This window comes from Salvelinus alpinus, chromosome 16, assembly GCF_045679555.1.
Source record: "Salvelinus alpinus chromosome 16, SLU_Salpinus.1, whole genome shotgun sequence".
In the NCBI taxonomy this organism is placed as follows: domain Eukaryota; kingdom Metazoa; phylum Chordata; class Actinopteri; order Salmoniformes; family Salmonidae; genus Salvelinus; species Salvelinus alpinus.
Genome location: NC_092101.1, coordinates 28,264,762 through 28,283,008, shown reverse-complemented (window position 1 = coordinate 28,283,008; position 18,247 = coordinate 28,264,762). Strand labels below are relative to the sequence as shown.

The window sequence follows — 18,247 nt, the reverse complement described above, 5'->3', positions numbered from 1 at the left end:
AGAGAATAAAAGGCTCTTTATGGTCAGGGTGTGACAAAGTTAAGCTTTAAAACGATGTAAGACACTTGTATTTTCATGAATGTTTAATATTACGATTTTTGTATTTTGAATTTTGCGCTCTGCAATTTCACAGGATGTTGTCGAGGTGGGGCGCTAGCATCCCACCTAGCCCCAAGAGGCATACTGAAAAGCTCCCAGGATGCAATTCCTATGGCTTCCACAGGGTGTCAGCAGTCTATGTTCAAGGTTTGAGGCTTGTAACTTCCAAAACGAATAAGAAATCTCAGTTTTAGTACAGGGACACAGTCTTGGAAATTCGTGTTTGCACGCGCCATGAAGACAGGACGCACCTGCTAAAATCGGTTTCCTATTGAACATACTTCTTTCCGTAAGAAATATTATAGTTTGATTACATTTTAGGGTATCTGAGGAGTAGATAGAAACGGATTTTGACTTGTTGAAACAAAGTTTAGGGGTAGATTTTCGGATTCCTTTCTCTGCATGTTGAACGAGTCGATTCCTCAAATCGATGGCGCCAACTAAACTGACTTTTTGGGATATAAAGAAGGATTTTATCAAACAAATCGACACTTCATGTTATAGCTGGGACCCTTTGGATGACAAATCAGAGGAATATTTTCAAAAAGTAAGTGGATATTTAATCGTTATTTGTGAATTTATGAAACCTGTGCTGGTGGAAAAATATTTTGATGTGGGGCGTCGTCCTCAAACAATTGCATGGCATGTTTTCGCTGTAATAGCTACTGTAAATTGGACAGTGCAGTTAGATTAACAAGAATATAAGCTTTCAACCGATATAAGACACTTGTATGTACCTAAATGTTTAATATCCATAATTTGTATGATTATTTATTTGAATTGCGTGCCCTCCAGTTTCACCGCCTAGGCTTAAGAAGTTTTTAAGGGCTTGTAAGTAAGCATTTCATGGTAAGGTCTACACTTTTTGTATTCGGCGCATGTGACAAATAAAGTTTTATTTGATTTGAAGCATAGTGGGCAGAACAAGCAAGGAGGTGGGCAGAGCCAAGCACGAGCTAGAGAGATCCTATTTGCGCGTTCTAGAATTATTTGCATATTATTTGCACACTTCTGTGAAGTGTGCGTGTGCAATAACTCAATTCGCCCTTGCACTCCACGACGGACGTGCTTTGAACTTTGTGGCAACAGTTTGGGGAAGGCCCTTTCCTGTTTCAGTATTACAATGCTCCCGTGTGTAGCAGTGTGATGTTGTTCCCCTAGATTATGCACCAAGTTGCACACAAGAACCAATTCAAATAGGCCAGGTCAAGAGGGGATGTTAATAATGTGATAATAATAATAATTCAGTGTATTTTTTTATTTAATTACAGCTGCATAGCTAATGTTTTTATTTGGTGTACAAACACTTTTTCATATCAATATTGTACATACATGTGATTGTAAAAGTTTTGTATATTTTGGTTTGGCCCATCGCGGGTTATCTGTATTTCCGTACCCCCTTATTGTTCTCTTTTGCCTGACATTCGGCATAGCAAGGTATGTTGTCCTTGGCTCCGAAATTGTTTAATATAAAACCGTCATAATGTTACACAATGTACTGTTATGCTACCATAAGTTTGTTACAATGTGGATGATTTAAAGATTTATGTTAACAAGTTTCACAAAGCTCGCTAACTAGGGTATCTATTGTAACTTGTGAGTACAGTGTTTGAGTGAGTGTCTGAGAGCTAGGACTGCGCCAAGGGTTAACATGTGTGTTGTCTCTTCGTGTGCAGGTATGTCTTTTATTTTGTCCGAATTATGTTCTGTATAATTTTACTTGTATTGTATGGTGTGCTGTTGTGCATCGAATGTGTGCACGCAGCACCTGTTATTTCCTTTTGGCGCTCTTTTGCCTGACCTTCGGCTAGCAAGGTGCCTGAGAGCTAGGACTGCGCCAAGGCTTAACATAATGTGTGTTGTCTCTTCGTGTGCAGGGCAAATAAAAAGAATTCAAGAATTCAACTAGCAGACCTTCAGTTGTGGCAGCGTCCTAATTAAAAGTACACAACGCAGAATGAACCACGCTACACGTGCACAATGTGGGGTCCATACATAAATGGTTTGTCGAGATTGGTTTGGAAGAACTTGACTGGCTGCACAGGTCCCTGACCTCAACCCCATCGAACACCTTTGGGATGAATTGAAACGTCGACTGCAACCCAGGCCTAATTGCCCAACATCAGTGCCCGACCTCACTAATGCTCTCGTGGCTGAATGGAAGCAAGTCCGCGCAGCAATGTTCCAACATCTAGTGGAAAGCCTTTTACAGAAGAGTGGAGACTGTTATAGCAGCAAAGGGGGAGCTAACTCCATATGACTCCATACAAGCCCATGATTTTGGAATGTGATGTTCTACGAGCAGGTGTCCACATACTTTTGGTATTGTAGTGTATGTCTCTGCCATGTGCTGAATTACAGTGGAGAGAATTATGTCATGAAAATGTTTCACCTCATTAACCTCCTCCAGTCCTTCCCCCATCGGTAGTAAATTATCCCTAGTGTGGATGGGTTTCAAATACTGTACGTTGGCATGTAAATAGCCCCCCAACAATCTGTGTGTTTTTGTGAGAGTTAGAGCAAGAGAAAAAGTGTGTTTGAGTGTGTCCCTCCTCAGAGTGGATTCATTCCCAGAGCTCTGTGGTGTAGTTGAGAGCAGATTGAATTTGGCATATATTTTAATCTCAAAAACACAAAAATCACAGCACAGCAGTCTAATCGCCGTCAGAGCCGTGTGTGTGTGTGTGGGTGTGTGCGTGTGTGGGTGTGTGTGTATAAGAGAAAGAGAGAAATAAGGTCAGAAAGACAGGGGTCTAGAGCTCTACATCTAGTTCAACACAGGATCTACAGGCTCAAGACAGTCCAGACCATGCGCGGAGCCATGAGTGGACAGGACCTACCACTGTGGCACCATGGTCCTGGGCCGAATGACTCAAACCCATTAAACCTTGTGCGCTGACTAGACCACATAGTCATGGCGGCAGCCCTGTGCCTGGAGAACCGTTAATTTACAGTGGACATAACAAGACCCAAGTTCATAAACGTCGTGTTCTTTTTGCGTCTCCCTGGAAATATTATTGATATTCATAGTCTCTGAGTAGTCATAGAAAGTCCCTCGGTAATTCACCAGCCAGCGCGATAACCAGTGTAGGCTGGTTTGAGCGGATTTACTTCTCCAGAATGAACACGGACGCTAGATGATGCTGTTGTACCAAGGCTTCTCACTCAGTAGTATTTTCTGTCATTTATGGATGTTTGTTACTGGCTAAAATAAAGATAACATAAAGGCGAATGAATATGCTTAGGGAAAGAGGGATGCCTAGTCAGTTGTACAACTGAATGCATTCAACTGAAATGTGTCTTCCGCATTTAACCCAACCCCTCTGAATCAGAAAGGTGCGGGGGGCTGCCATAATCGACATCCACGTCTTTGGCGCCTGGGGAACAGTGGGTTAACTTCCTTGCTCAGGGGCAGAACGACAGATTTTTACCTTGTCAGCTCAGGGATTCGATCCAGTTTAAAGCGTAGGCTAATGCTTAGGCATAATGCACAATTACGGATTTTGTACTCTTAAGTGGCTAATAGATAGAACAGGCTAAATATTGAATTACCCTGTATTCAATTATATGATTAGGCTAGAGGTCAAACTGGAAATGTTAGGCGCTCTTTTTAAACAGTGTTATAACATTGCCATGCTCTCTCCTATCCAACGTTGCTTTCCTCTCCCTCTCCCCCTTTAATAATGTATCCCTTTATATAGCCCATTGCTACACTTGTTCCTGCTCATGCGTCAAGGGATTGGGGGTAATGAAACAACTGTTTAAAACGGTAACTTGAAGCTCCTATCTATATCCTTTAGGGCAGGGATAACGGCATCGTTTTAATCCGGTTATCCAGCATAGCTCAGCAGCCCCATCAAGTCATAAATTCCGTGCAATTCAAATAAGCGACATAATTTGGTCAATGGCCCTTATCTTGGATAATTATTTACTTCCCTGAGTTACCGCCCGGGAACAGACAAAAACATCCTTGTCCCGCCTGCGTTTTCACACCTTTAAACGGAATAACTTTGAGCAACAAAAACACATTGGACCCAGTGAAATTAGTTTCGGGTAAACACTACGGACAAACGAGAACAACCAGGAGAACTCACTCTTTATTTTACACATGAATTACGCACGACAGACGAAGCAATAAAATGGTCCAGCTATCTAAACCCATGACAAAACTTGCCCACACACAGATCATGTAACCCCGAGGTTTGCGTGAATTTGGAAAGGGTGGTACCCAAGCGTGTCCGTTTTCAGAGCCCATCACGACGTAAACAGCTCCCAACAAGAGAACTATGAGGGGGATCCCCGCGCTTAAAAAAACAGAGGCGAAGACATGATATTTATGCGTTGTTTTGCTTTGCGGAACAGACACCTCTGTAAAGTACTTCGAATCAGTTCAACATTAGTGCTCACATTTCAGGGATATTACCTTCAATTGAAAAAAAGTTGTAAAAGTAATATTTTTAATTAATATATCTATTTTGAAAATGTATAATGTAGGCTAAAACGTGTGTATGCCTAATTGTGATCAATTGTATATACATTAGGCCTATACTTCCCACTGGGCATAGACTTCAGTTCAACGTCTAGTTTTACATTTGTTTGAGTTGTCACCTCACCTAAATTCAACGTGAAATCAACAAAACATTTCACCATGTCATTGGATTTAGGTTCAAAGTTGGTTGAAAAAAAGGCAACATTTCCTTATATTGATGACTTTTTGCAAATCCAATCAGTTTTCCACACTGATTCAACCTCACCACGTCGATTTTTTGTTGTTGTTGAAATTAGGTGGAAATGACGTTGATTCTGCCATTTTTTGCACAGTGGGTTGTTATGACTATAGCAATTCAAAGTAGTCCTAAAGGTGCTTTTGAAATATAGGTTTTTCATTCATAAAGTGATGTCAGTTTGAGTCCGTGTCTGTGATAGGTCCGTTGCTGGTTCTGCCTGGTCTCTGGTTGTTTTTTTACTTGTTGGGGCTGTGGTGTCCAGGGGGAGGAGTGGGCCGGTTCTCGGAGTGCTCCTAGGGAAGCGCATAGACAGAAGTTCGCATCAGTTTGTCTTCCAATTCAGTCGGTCCAGTCTCAATAGCAGCCACACGGCAGGGGACGGACGCGCTGCCAGAACTCAGGATACACAGACAAGGTTCAATCCTCCAGAACTGCCAACACGCACCACAGCTGTAGTCCGATTATCACCACACCAGAACTGACTCGAGGAATCTATCGAACACTGAAAAGGACACATTTATTGTATTTTTTGTTTGATTTAGTTTTTTTATTGTGTTGGTCTCAGAAGTGTTGAGCTGGTTGAGAGAACTTTCCAACTTGTTTTATCATCCCTAAATCTGAAAGGTAAGACTGAGGCTCATTCACAAAATATTTTATATTTAGGCTATCCATATGATCACTGCTTTATATACATGTTCCATGAAGTGAACTTATGATAAACCACATCGATAAAAAACTGTTCTATAAAGCAATACGCTTGCGCTTTTGTAGCCTATTAAGTCTAAATGGTTTGTGGAGAGATTTTGTGGAGAGACTTTTCCATAAAAAAGAAAAACAGAGAGGGACTCTCCGAATAAAGAACGCTGCCTTTGAAACGTCTGCCAAATAGAGGGGAAGGGGTTTTGTGGTTTACAACTCCGGGAAGTTAAGGATTTCAAAACACATTTCAATCAAGCCTGGGCTCGCATGCTTTTTTAATTTGGTTCGCTTAGTTTGGCTGTATTTCACAAGGCACGGTGAATGTCGCGTGAAAAGGATGAACCTTTGAGGGAGTTGAAAAGGACACGCGGAAGGCAGTGTCCGCGCACTCGGGGCTCTGAGTCTGGGGAGCCCTGCTTTGTGCCCATAACGGAGTTCCCATGCTCTCAGGGTGACGGAGCACCCTCTAAACCCGCCAGACGCAATTCATCAATATGCGTTCTCGCCCCCTTCTATAGTACGTGGCATACATTCTCTTCACTGGCCCTTTTTTATAGTGGTGCTGCGGATGAACATGACACAAATGTTGGGAAAATGTTAGACTGGTCTGGAGCGTCAGTTTTGCAATAGTAGAGTTTTCGTTTTACCAATGAGCAAGCCCACGCACCTGCAAGTAGCCTACCGCTATCCTGCTCTGATTCCTCACCCACACTCCATCTCACATTTGGGGAGCCTACACAAAATTCCCTCTTAAAATCAGGACAAAGTAGCCTACTGCTATTGAAATGTATGAAAAGTAGTAAACATAATTTTTTGTTGCCTTTTTACATAATTACTTATTAATTTGTCTCTCGCGTTGTTTTTAGACAGGCTACTATCTTATTGTAAATAATAACATGTATTTAAGTTGATTTATATATATATATATATATATATATATTATTGATAAAAAGTGTTATTCGTTTAAAATATATATTTGTAGCCTATATAAAATATAGGCAATATAGACTGGGAATTTGAATAACTCTATTTAGTAGCAGAGAGAAGCCTCCCGTACTTTCTCAGGAGAATGAATAATTAACAAAAGTATGAAAATGGGAAGGTCTGTGTTGCATACCGTAACTAAACAGTGATTTGCATATGAAAACTCCGGCTGAAAGAATTCCGCCAGTGTTGCTACAGCCATTTATGCGTCCGGAGAAGTGACGGGCTGCAGTGTATATACAGTCTCCTCGTTGCCTTTGCTTTGTGCGGACCGCTGGAGTGGGATGTCACGTCCAGAGTCGTTGCTGGAAGATTAAGGCCATAGCGACAGGTTTTTATTCCCTTCCTTAAATTATTCATCATATCCACATCCTCTCCCAGTGTCCAGGACATTCACTCTGCAAAGCCCTCATTATGCCTCCTCAGATGGACACAAGCAGAGACAGTGCCATCAGACTGATGGCCGTCTCTCTCCTGAAGAAGGGGTCTGTGCTCTCTGTCCAGCGGATACATGATTGACTCCTTTCCCACGATGCTGGTCCATGCCCTTATCGTTGATATGCTGATTGGCAGAGAGTGGACGATTTCTTTCCCATTGTGCTTTTTGTAGGGCTAATCTTGTGTGATCTGCCCTTCATTCACAATGACAGCAATGAATTGCACATCAGTCAGAGCTGCACCCCTAATTTGACTGGCTCATTTGTAGCGCAGTAATAGAAACTGCCCCTGCGACCTGACATGCTCCACCATGCATCATTCCAGGATGCAGTGCTAACTGCAGGCCTCACTCAGAAATGAACCATAAAACAGAGAGACAGAGCGAAAGGCAAGGATGGAAAATACAGTAGGCTCCCCTTTCTGAACATACTATTTTGCCAGGAGCAGCAGCATAGTCTTTGTGGGCTGATGATGATGTAGATAGTTTAGAGACAGAATGTGAAGGATAATGTAGACTTATACACACTCTGGGTGAGAGGAATTTGACAGTTTAGAAGACACACACACACATGCAAATAAACTCACATTCTGCGCAGAAAAAAGTTCTGCTCCTGGACAGAGGCCCTAAACCTCAGTCTCTACCAATTCATTAATGAGCTGTTTGGCTCTCCAAGAGCACCAGACCTACTCTGGGTTTGGCTGTCCATCAGCATGGGCCCAGGTTATGTGTGGTTGGTTCCATCTCAGGCTCTGAGCCCTCAGCTCTGCCTGCCTGTCTGTATCCCCAATCCCCCGGTTGGCCCTGAAGTGACAGCACATCAGTGATGGAGTCTGCTACCAAAGACCTACTGACCATAAATCTGCTGTCAGAGAGGTTTTACGAAAACACAAAGCGGCTCCAGGTCCTGTGAACCCTGCCAGGCGTCTCTTTGGGAGGAATCCCAAATGTCTCTTTATTTGTGTTGAAATTAGTGTCTTTTTCCCTCCTGTCCTGCTAATGAGCTCCATGTGGGAGCAGGCAGGAGGTTCACCCGTCCTGACAGAGAGACATGGAGCTGGGGCCGGGAGGCTGGAGGGAGGATGGAGCTGCAGGACTGGGGCTGGGGCTGAGGCTGCAGAAGGAGGTAGGCAGGACGACCCAAAGAACACATTGGAGGGATGGAGAGACGGAGGGGGGATGTGGCAGTGTAAGGGATGCCTAGTATACACACTTGCAGGCACGCATGGCCGCACGGACACAGGCAGGCAAGCAAGCACACAGACATGCACACGCACAATCTTCCTTTACATACACATGCTTATACATTCACCCATGTGAGCACATTCATATACACATGCACGCTGAGGTCCTCACACACACTCCACATGGTTCTTTCATGTTGGACAGTTGGAGGGTAGGACTACTGTAGTGCCCTGTGAATGACAGGTGTAAGCTGCTCTGTTGTGCATACATGTTCGCTGTCACTCAGAAATGGCTCTATACACAGAATATATGTGCTAGTCATCAGTGTGTGCTGGCTTCACATTGACTGACTGCTGGAATACCAGCTCAATCACGCACACTGACTCACCAACTGGTATCAAACAGCACACACACCAATAACCACAACAAACACCTACATCCTACAACCAAACTGACCATTCACGGGATGACTTCTTCAACATCTCAGTTTGATGTATGGATTGATTGAGTAAATGGTTGATTGATTAGTTGATGAGATTATTCTTCACTTTGCTTTAATCTTAGTTGATGCATTTATATGAACGAGATGATTTGGTGCTATTCCAACGACTCTCCACCTGGGAGGTGATAGTATAGTTAGTCTATTGTGTTATGTAATATTGTTTTCTGGCTAAATAGTCATTCACGTAGTTCTGTTAAAGGCATGATAAAGGCACAGAGTGAACGCTGCATGGTTCATGTTCTTGTTGCCATATAGGAATTCATGTGGAACTAACTGTCATCGTAAAGTCATATAATTTAGGTGGTTATTACATAGTTATTACTACAGGTTATACAGTTAAATTGTGACAGACATACTTATATTTCTATCATTAATTATGCTTTCTGCATAAGCTGTTCAGTATTATTCACTATGAAGAAAAACCATGCACAATACAGTAATTGAGTACATTGAGACATCAAGTTGTTTGTGATGAAGTAATGTGATTATGTGGCTCAGTTGCTAGGCTTGTGGGTTCGATTCCCATGGGGGACCAGTACGAAAAAGTATGAAAATGTATGCACTCACTACTGTAAGTTGCTCTGGATAAGAGTGTCTACTAAAATGGAAAAGTCATGAATAGACCATTTCAGTTTTCACATAGAAATAAGTTGCATTTGCAAAGTATTTGAAGAAACTTGAAAACATATACCAAGCAAGTATTGTTATATTCTACAAGTATTATCAGATTAACTGTTTTGTACATTATCAGACTCAAGTTACAAATGCTGGTAAACACTCAAATAGGCTTACATTTAGTCAAATTTTATTCACAAAAGTAGTGTACTGTATTAGCGGACAGATATAGACATCTTCAGCGCAGGCAATTTTTGGTTTTTCTCCCCCCTTGGCAAAAGAATCGCAGCACCCCCACCCCCAAACTACTTCCTGCGGCTATGCACAACTTCATATTTATGATGCATTAGGCTTTTTTCTTTAATGACCAAAAGTGCTTAAAGTTTTGAACAAAGTTCCAGTCGGAGTGAAACCGAAAAAATAAATGAATATATAAATAAATAAATAAACGGCAGCAAAACAAAGTTGACACGATTGTGGCCGGCTCTGCCTTCAAATTATCCTCCCCCAAATTACGATCATACATTATCCCTCACTCTAATTAAACATTTGGCTTTATTTGTTCCAGATGCAGCTTTTTTGAAGTTTTATTTTGGTAAAGAGAGCTAACTCCATGGCCTGAGCAGTCTCATGCATGCACAACCATTCCAGATTCCAGCCTGTCTGTGCTGCTCCACACAACCACATGGCCCAGACATTAGCACAGTCAAATCCAACTATATTAATGTGAAGGTGTCATCTTTCAGTGGTGGCACATACATGGGATCTGAGTCTGGATAGAGGAACGTAGCATTTAGTGGTAACACTTCTCAGACTTGGGATACTGCAGCACTTTGACCAACTCAAACCAAAGCCATTGGTTTGAATCAGTATTACCACACGCGGTGGGCAAGTTGCTTACATTGGAAACAGCACATCAAGTGCATGTTGGGTTATGCTAAATATGTTGGCAAGCAAATCTGATGGACGATACCACACTAACCATTGAGAGAGCACATATCCCATATCGAATGACATCAGTCTGATAGTGTCATTGTGTGGGCTTAGTGCAGCAGGGACTGGGAGAGTCTTCTGGGAGCCTCTGTGCTGTGTATTGGGGTCCCTGTAGAGCTCTGCACATACCACCTCAGCGCTGTCTTGAGTATTAATAGACATTTCTTTGTTCCGCCCGACACGCTTCTGAAATGGAATGAGACAAGCTGAGGAGCTAAGGATCTCCTCTCGTGTGAGTCAAACCTCAAAGTACCACTTAGAAGGCTTTCCTCCGCCTCTCTGAAGTCTGACAGGATGATGGGAGGCTCAGCTCAGGCACGAGGGGAGATGGACACACTGACAGGAGCTGTCGAGGGCTTTTCTCTGTATTGTGTTTTAAAAGGAAGATAATGTAGTAATGAAGCCATGTTTGTAGCATGGAAGCATGACCAGCTTTGGGTTCTCTGGTTTGACTTATGTCTCTCCAGAGGGAGGGAGGAGAGGAAGGAGAGAATGTCTGTTTGACAAGGACAGAAAGAGGGTGGGATAGAGATTACTGTACATGTGTGTGAGAGAGAAGAAAAAAAAGATGAGCTATATTTGTGGGAAAAAATACATGGAGAGCTAGGGTGGAAGAGAAAGAAGGAGAGAGAAAAGGAGGACAAGGAAGAGAGAGGGAGAGAGAGGGAAGAGGGGTCATTAAAAGGACACACTCTCACTTGCAGTAAATGGCAGTAAAGTATCTGGCTAATCTACCATCATTACCCTGATTAAATCAGCCGGGATTTGGCTTTCCCATCAGCTGCAATCAATGTGGTCAAATCAATAGACAGAGGATATCTCTGTGTTCCTGAGCCTCAGTAAGCTGCATAGACCCGTGTACTGAGTCACATCCCATAGCTGTTAGACAGTGCCAATCTTTCCTCCTCTTCTATCCCCTTAAATGTAGTTTCTCTCTTTTTGTCTGCCTTCCACTCTCTTTTTGCAAGAGATGGGGCATCTATCTCTCCATCTCTGTCTCTCACTTTCCTCTCTGGCAGCATGTTACTGGTTTCCCTTCCATTCTGAGACTTAACAGGCAAGATTGGAAACACATTTTCAAGTTCTTCTTCCAAGTATTGATTGAAAGATTTCCAATATTCACTACACTCTTTAAAAAAAGGTGCTATCTAGAACCTAAAAGGGTTATTCGGCAGTCCCCATAGGAGAACCCTTTAAAGAACCCTTTTGGTTCCAGGTGGAACCCTTTTCAGTTCCATGTAGAACCCTTTACACAGGCTTCTACATGGAACTCAAAAGAGTTCTTCCTGAAACCAAAAAGGGTTCTACTATGGGGACAGCTGAAGTACCTTTTTGGAACCCTTTTTTCTAAAGAGTGTACTTTGGCATTTCTAACTGTTCTGACATTCCTGCATTACTATTTTGTGTGTTACAGGAGGATGAGGCTGTGCTTGGGACCTCAGGGCTGGCCTCTGGGCCTGGCACTGGTGCTGGGGGTTGTAGTTGGCCAGAAGCTGCCCACGCGAGATGAGGGCCTGTTCCAGATGCAGATCAGAGACAAGACCCTGTTTCATGATTCCTCCGTCATCCCAGACGGCGCTGAGATCAGTGGATACTTGTTCAGGGACACACCTAAAAGGTAACGATTCCAGGTCTATAGCAATACGCAAGTTGACGTTTATTGCCATAAGTTTTGTCCTGGAGGCAGAACTGAGCGATTTCCCTGTAGATAGGCCAGCTACAAAGTCAAAATTGGCTATATTGTAAAAGTTCAACAAAGCTTTTTGGTCTTCATTTAAGGTTATGGTTAGGAATTAGGGTTAGCAGTGTGGTTAAAGTTAGGGTTAAGGTTAGGGTTAGGTTTAAAATCAGATTGTATGACTTTGTGGCTGTGCTAGCTGGTGACCTCCAGAACAAGATTCATGACAAAAAACACTAACCTGCTATAAATACAGCCATCACTATCAACAACCATTACCAACATGTAGGTCTATTGCTCCAAACATGTACATGTACTGTATGTCTTATCTTACCAAATACATGAGACCAGGTTGTGTTTGATCGAAAACAAACAGCATTGTAGCCTTCCCACACTAAATAGCACTGTAGGCTATGTATGATGACTTACTGTAAGTGGATGCATTGGGAATATGGAATGCATTGTAATGGATAATAGGATGAGGAAATGCATTATAGATGAGAAAGAGATGTTCATGTTATTGAGATAATGTCTGCTAAAAGAGACTCAGGTCATTAGCACTCGGAGACAACCATAGAGTGACCATAGATGATTTCAGTAGTTAAACCTGTAGTTAACCCTATCATTTACCTGGGCACTACTTCTTGTTCCTGCAGGTACTACTTTGTGGTGGAGGAGGACAACACCCCGATGTCTGTGACGGTGACACCATGTGATGCTCCTCTGGAGTGGAAGCTCACTCTGCAGGAGCTGCCTGATGAGGCCAGCGGAGAGGGATCAGGTAAACACCAATTAGACTATATATACAAAAGTATGTGGATTCGGCTATTTCAGCCACAGCTGTTGTTGACTGGTGTATAAAATCGAGCACACAGCCATGCAATCTCCATTGATGAACATTGTCAGTAGACTTTCAACGTGGCACCATCATAGGATGCCACCTTTCCAACAAGTCAGTTCTTCCAATTTCTGTCATGCTAGAGCTGCCCCGGTCAACTGTAAGTGCCGTTATTGTGAAGTGGAAACGTATAGGAGCAAAAACGTCTCAGCCGCGAAGTGGTAGGTGGCACAAGCTCACAGAATGGGACCGCTGAGTGCTGAAGCGCGTAGTGCGTGAAAATCGTCTGTCCTCGGGTGCAACACTCAGTTCTTAGTTCCAAACTGCCTCTGGAAGCAACGTCAGCACAATAACTGTTTGTCGGGAGCTTCATGAAATGGGTTTCCATGGCTGAGCACCCGCACACAAGACTTCGATCACCTTGTGCAATGCCAAGCGTCAACTGGAGTGGTGTAAAGATCACCGCCATTGGACTCTGGAGCAGTGGAAACGTGTTCTCTGGAGTGATTAATCATGCTTCACCATCTGGCAGTCCTGACGAACTAATCTGCGTTTGGCGGATGTCAGGAGAACACTACCTGCCCCAATGCATAGTGCCAATTGTAAAGTTTGGTGGAGGAGGAATAATGGTCTGGGGCTGTTTTTCATGGTTCGGGCTTGGCCTCGTAGTTCCAGTGAAGGGAAATCTTAACGCTACCGCATACAATGATATTCTAGACGAGATTCTGTGCTTCCAACTTTGTGGCAACAGTTTGGGAAAGGGCCTTTCCTGTTTCAGCATGACAATGCCCCATTGTGCACAAAGCGAGGTCCATACAGAAGTAGTTTGTCGAGAACGGTGTGGAAGAACTTGACTGGCCTGCACAGAGCCATGACCTCTATCCCATTGAACACCTCTAACACATCGGTGCCCGACCTCACTAATGCTTTTGTGGCTGAATGGAAACAAGTCCCTGCAGCAATGTTCCAAGATCTAGTAGAATGCCTACCCAGAAGAGTGGAGGCTGTTATAGCAGCATAGGGGGGACCAACACCATATTAATGCCCATGATTTTGGAATGAGATGTTCAACGAGCAGGTGTCCACATACCTTTGGTAATGTAGTGTATATGGGAATTCATATAAATATGATTTATGGAACTATTAGCTAATGTAAATGGGACTATTACAATGTAATTATGTGGTAAAACGTGCAATATATGATTAAGGTACAACAAATACATAAACAATCATTTCAGAAATGTATCAGGATGAACAGTAACTAGCATTAACATTTTATTGACGTGGTTTTGGATCAAATTGTAAAGACACTCTACATTTTGTTGTGGTTGGGCAGCGTTGGCGGTCTGCTTTTTTGCTGTGGTTGTGGTATGGTTATTAACTAACACAGTGTATGATCTGACCACACTTGATGTCTGGATTGACCACACCTGATGTCTGTAGTCTGTGAAAAGGGCACAGAGCTCTGAGTAGAAGAGACTGCCCTTGGCTGGTTGGTTGGCTGGTTGGTTGGCTGGCTGGCTGGCAGACAAATACAGTGTATAAGTAGAATGTGATTAAGCCTTCTACATTAATCCCCCATAAACATCTTTAGATAGCTAGGTACAATAATCCCCTTGTACACTACTAACATATACTCGCTCTCGCTCTCGCTCTCTCTCTCTCTCTCTCTCTCTCTCTCTCTCTCTCTCTCTCTCTCTCTCTCTCTCTCTCTCTCTCTCTCTCTCTCTCTCTCTCTCTCTCTCTGTCTCTCTCTTTCTTTCTCTCTCTCTCTCTCTCTCTCTCTCTCTCTCTCTCTCTCTCTCTCTCTCTCTCTCTCTCTCTCTCTCTCTCTCTCTCTCTCTCTTTCTGTCTCTCTCTCTCTGTCTCTCTCTCTCTCTCTCTCTCTCTCTCTCTCTCTCTCTCTCTCTCTCTCTCTCTCTCTCTCTCTCTCTCTCTCTCTCTCTCCCCTCTCATTCACACACACTCGGACTCTCTCTCTCCATCTGGACAGTGTCTTTGAAACACAAAAAATCTATCAACTCCCTCAAGCCCAGTCCCATTAGAGCACAGACATGGACTGCAGCGGTGGTTTTAGAGTGTACATATGTGAGGGTGTGAAAGTACATGTGTGCACGTGTATGACTATGTGTATGCACGTGTGTCTCTGCCAATTAATAAATGGGCTTTTTGCCTGATACTTCCTACTTTTTTGATGTTCACTGTCCTAATATATTACAGAATAGAGACTAAATACTGTAACACAGTAATGTGCTACATATGTGCTACACATGGCATCTTAACGTAGACCAAGGAGCCATTCACATATAGGTAGAAGGCGATGTGTGTGCACGAGTTTCCAGTGAACACTGTAAATACACAAATGCACAACTTCTCTATCTATTCATCTGTTCTCTCCTCTGTTTGCTGAATGTCTCAGCCTCAGATTGGAACTTTTATCCTTTCTTTAGAACACCGTTCAGACCACTCTCTGGATGACAAACATAATATTATGGTTCTAAGCACAACTGAAATAAGGGCTGGGCCTCTTTGTAGCAGAACTTCCCTGGAAGGGCCAAGTGAATATTGGCCTGTGATCTTTTGGGATGTTTAGAGATGTTTAGAGTGAAAGCATGGCTGCTGGCTTGTGAGGGGCTAATTGTCTGGCTCGGAGAGAGCTTCACCATGACCTCACCAGGATCAACACTTTAAATGGGTAATTATTTGCCACCTATGGAAATTATTTTACTTCAGGACCAAACATAAAAAATAAAAACATTAGGGGATGTTAACAAAAAATATCTCAGGAGATGATGTGGTTGCTGTGATATGAAAATAAGTAATGTTAAGTCTTCTTGTGTCGCTGTGTGCTTTCCAGGTAAGCCGGAGCCCCTGGACCAGCAGAAGCAGCAGCAGGTGACAGTGGATGAGGGCACAGAGCTCTTCTCCTACAAGGGGAATGATGTGGAGTCTTACGTGGCAACCAGCTCTCCCTCCGGCCTCTACCAACTGGAGATGCTCTCCACAGAGAAGGACAGCAACTTCAAGGTGTACGCCACCACCACCCCAGAGTCTGACCAGCCCTACCCCGAGCTGCCCTACGATCCCCGTGTGGACGTCACCGCCCTGGGGCGTACCACTGTCACTCTGGCCTGGAAGCCCACCCCCACGGGTGTTCTGATGGGCCAGCTCGTCCAGTACTGTGTTGTCATCAACAAGGAGCACAACTTCAAAAGTCTGTGTGCTGCCGAGGCTAAGATCAGCGCTGACGATGCCTTCATGGCCGTTCCAAAGCCAGGCCGGGACTTCAGCCCCTTTGACTTTGCCCACTTTGGCTTTGTCCGCTCAGACAATGACTTTAACAAGGACCGAGGTCTCACCAGCAACAAGATCTCCCGCTCCTACACAGCCAAGCCCAAGGCCTCGGACATTCAAAAAGTCTGTATTGGCAACAAGAACATCTTCACCGTGTCGGACCTGAAGCCGGACACTCAGTACTACTTTGACGTATTCGCTGTGAACTCTGCCACCAACACCAGCACCGCCTACGTGGGCACGTTCGCCCGCACTAAGGAGGAGGCTCGGCAGAAGACGGTGGAGCTGAAGGACAGCAAGGTGTCTGATGTCTTCATCAAGAGGAAGGGGAGTAAGTTCCTACGCTTCGCCCCGGTCTCCTCTCATCAGAGGGTCACTCTGTTCGTGCACGCCTGTCTGGACTCTGTCCAGGTGCAGGTGAGGCGTGACGGCAAGTTGCTGCTCTCCCAGAATGTGGAAGGGGTACGACAGTTCCAGCTGCGAGGGAAACCTAAGGCCAAGTACCTGATCCGTCTGCGAGGCAGCAGGAAGGGAGCGTCCACCCTGAAGGTGCTGGCCACCACAAAGCCCAGCAGCAAGCAGCCCTTCCCCTCGCTTCCCGAGGACACGCGCATCAAGGCTTTTGACAAGCTGCGTACCTGCTCCACTGCCACTGTGGCCTGGCTGGGAACGCAGGACCGCAACAAGTACTGTGTCTACAAAAAAGAGGTGGCCGAGAGCTATGGCGAGGAGCAGCGGCGGCGTGAGCAGAACCAGTGTGCCGGGCCCGAGACACGGAGGAAGTCAGAGAAGGTCCTCTGCAAGTACTTTTACAGCCCCAACCTGCAGAAGGCCGTTACCACGGAAACCATCACAGGGCTAGAGCCGGGCAAGACCTACCTGCTGGACGTTTATGTTGTGGGCCACAGCGGTCACTCAGTCAAATACCAGAGTAAACTGGTGAAAACAAGGAAATACTGCTAAAAGACTGCATAGAATAAATCTATTATAAATATATATATTAAAAAAGTTTTATTTAACTCTAAGTGATATTCTACTAAGGAGTGAATACAGACTGACTACTCACACAGCTGATGGGCCTGTGGCAGAGACTGAACTGTTTGTAGAGAGAGATATCAACCTGTATATTTATGTTTACATTTCATTGTTGGCACGTTTTTGGGCGATCCATAGCGAGGTTCTCTGTCGCCTTTGCTTGGGGACCTAGCATCTCGTTGCCAACAGGGAGACCTCCGAGCTTCAGAAAAGAGACTGTTTCATCTTGTGTGTTTCTTTGTTGCTGCATGACTCTTGCGTTTGTCAAAATGGTTTGTTTCTTCAGTTTCAATTCCCGTTGACCTGCAGAGATACAATAGCTACCGGCCTTATATAGTTCTCTCAGTGCATTATTCACATTTAGGATAGATTTAAATTATTTTATACTTCTTTGCCTCTTTTGGTTTGATTGTTTGATTTATTGGTGATGATGACTATTACATTTATGAGGAAGTAATTCAAAATCTATGAGGAAATTGTCATTGTGGAGACATTCCCTTGTGCATCTCAGCCAGGGTGCACTCTAGAGCCCGTCTGTAAATGTGTTCTGTGCTGGAGCTCTCTGTTATCACTGTATCACCGTGTTTGTCACATGTACAGAGTTGTCCTGCCAATATTCATGTACATAAACACTAAATATAGAACAAGTAATCCCTGTGTCACCCTGGGTGTCATGTTCTTCTGTGGGCTAGTTAACATCACATAGATAGATGCAGGGTGTCAGACAGCAGTGTATCAGCAGAAAGGAGGATATATAGTGTTTATAGATTTACATATGTCCTCGTAAGCATAACATGATCGTTGACATAAACGATTACTGACATGTAAGAACATTTTATTATGGACATAATGCATCAGATGAATGGGACTGACGGAGTGAATTATTTGGAGGAATGTATTTGAATGATGGTAAATGTTGTTATATTGCCGGTGTCAAAAGTTCTCAAAGGTACAGGTGTAGGATCTTCATTTGATCAAACTGTTGCCGGAGAACTTTCCTGCAATGCAGTGTATTTGAGGTTTTAAAAGGCTTCTGTAGTTTGTAATTTCCACTTGTAAATATCAGACTTGATTTTCCCTTACAAAAAAATGTATCAGCCTCTACAAAAATGTCCATTAATTATAATCCACATAATAATTTTGTATTTATTTTATTTCACCT

The 18,247-nt window shown here is 43.7% G+C and overlaps 1 protein-coding gene across 2 annotated transcripts; it reads left to right on the top strand.

Annotated features, from left to right (window-relative positions):
- Positions 1-5,074: 5,074 nt before the first annotated feature.
- On the top strand, positions 5,075-17,736 carry LOC139541277 (protein NDNF). Of its 2 annotated transcripts, none has more exons than XM_071345740.1 (4): positions 5,075-5,450; positions 11,655-11,858; positions 12,575-12,699; positions 15,614-17,736. In XM_071345740.1, exons 2-4 carry the CDS (start codon positions 11,659-11,661, stop codon positions 17,011-17,013), a joined length of 1,725 nt encoding a protein of 574 aa, XP_071201841.1. In that variant the 5' UTR covers positions 5,075-5,450; positions 11,655-11,658; the 3' UTR covers positions 17,014-17,736. The 2 variants fall into 2 exon arrangements, with proteins under 2 accessions (XP_071201841.1, XP_071201842.1); XM_071345741.1 differs by lacking the exon at positions 5,075-5,450 and adding an exon at positions 7,958-8,071.
- Positions 17,737-18,247: the final 511 nt, after the last annotated feature.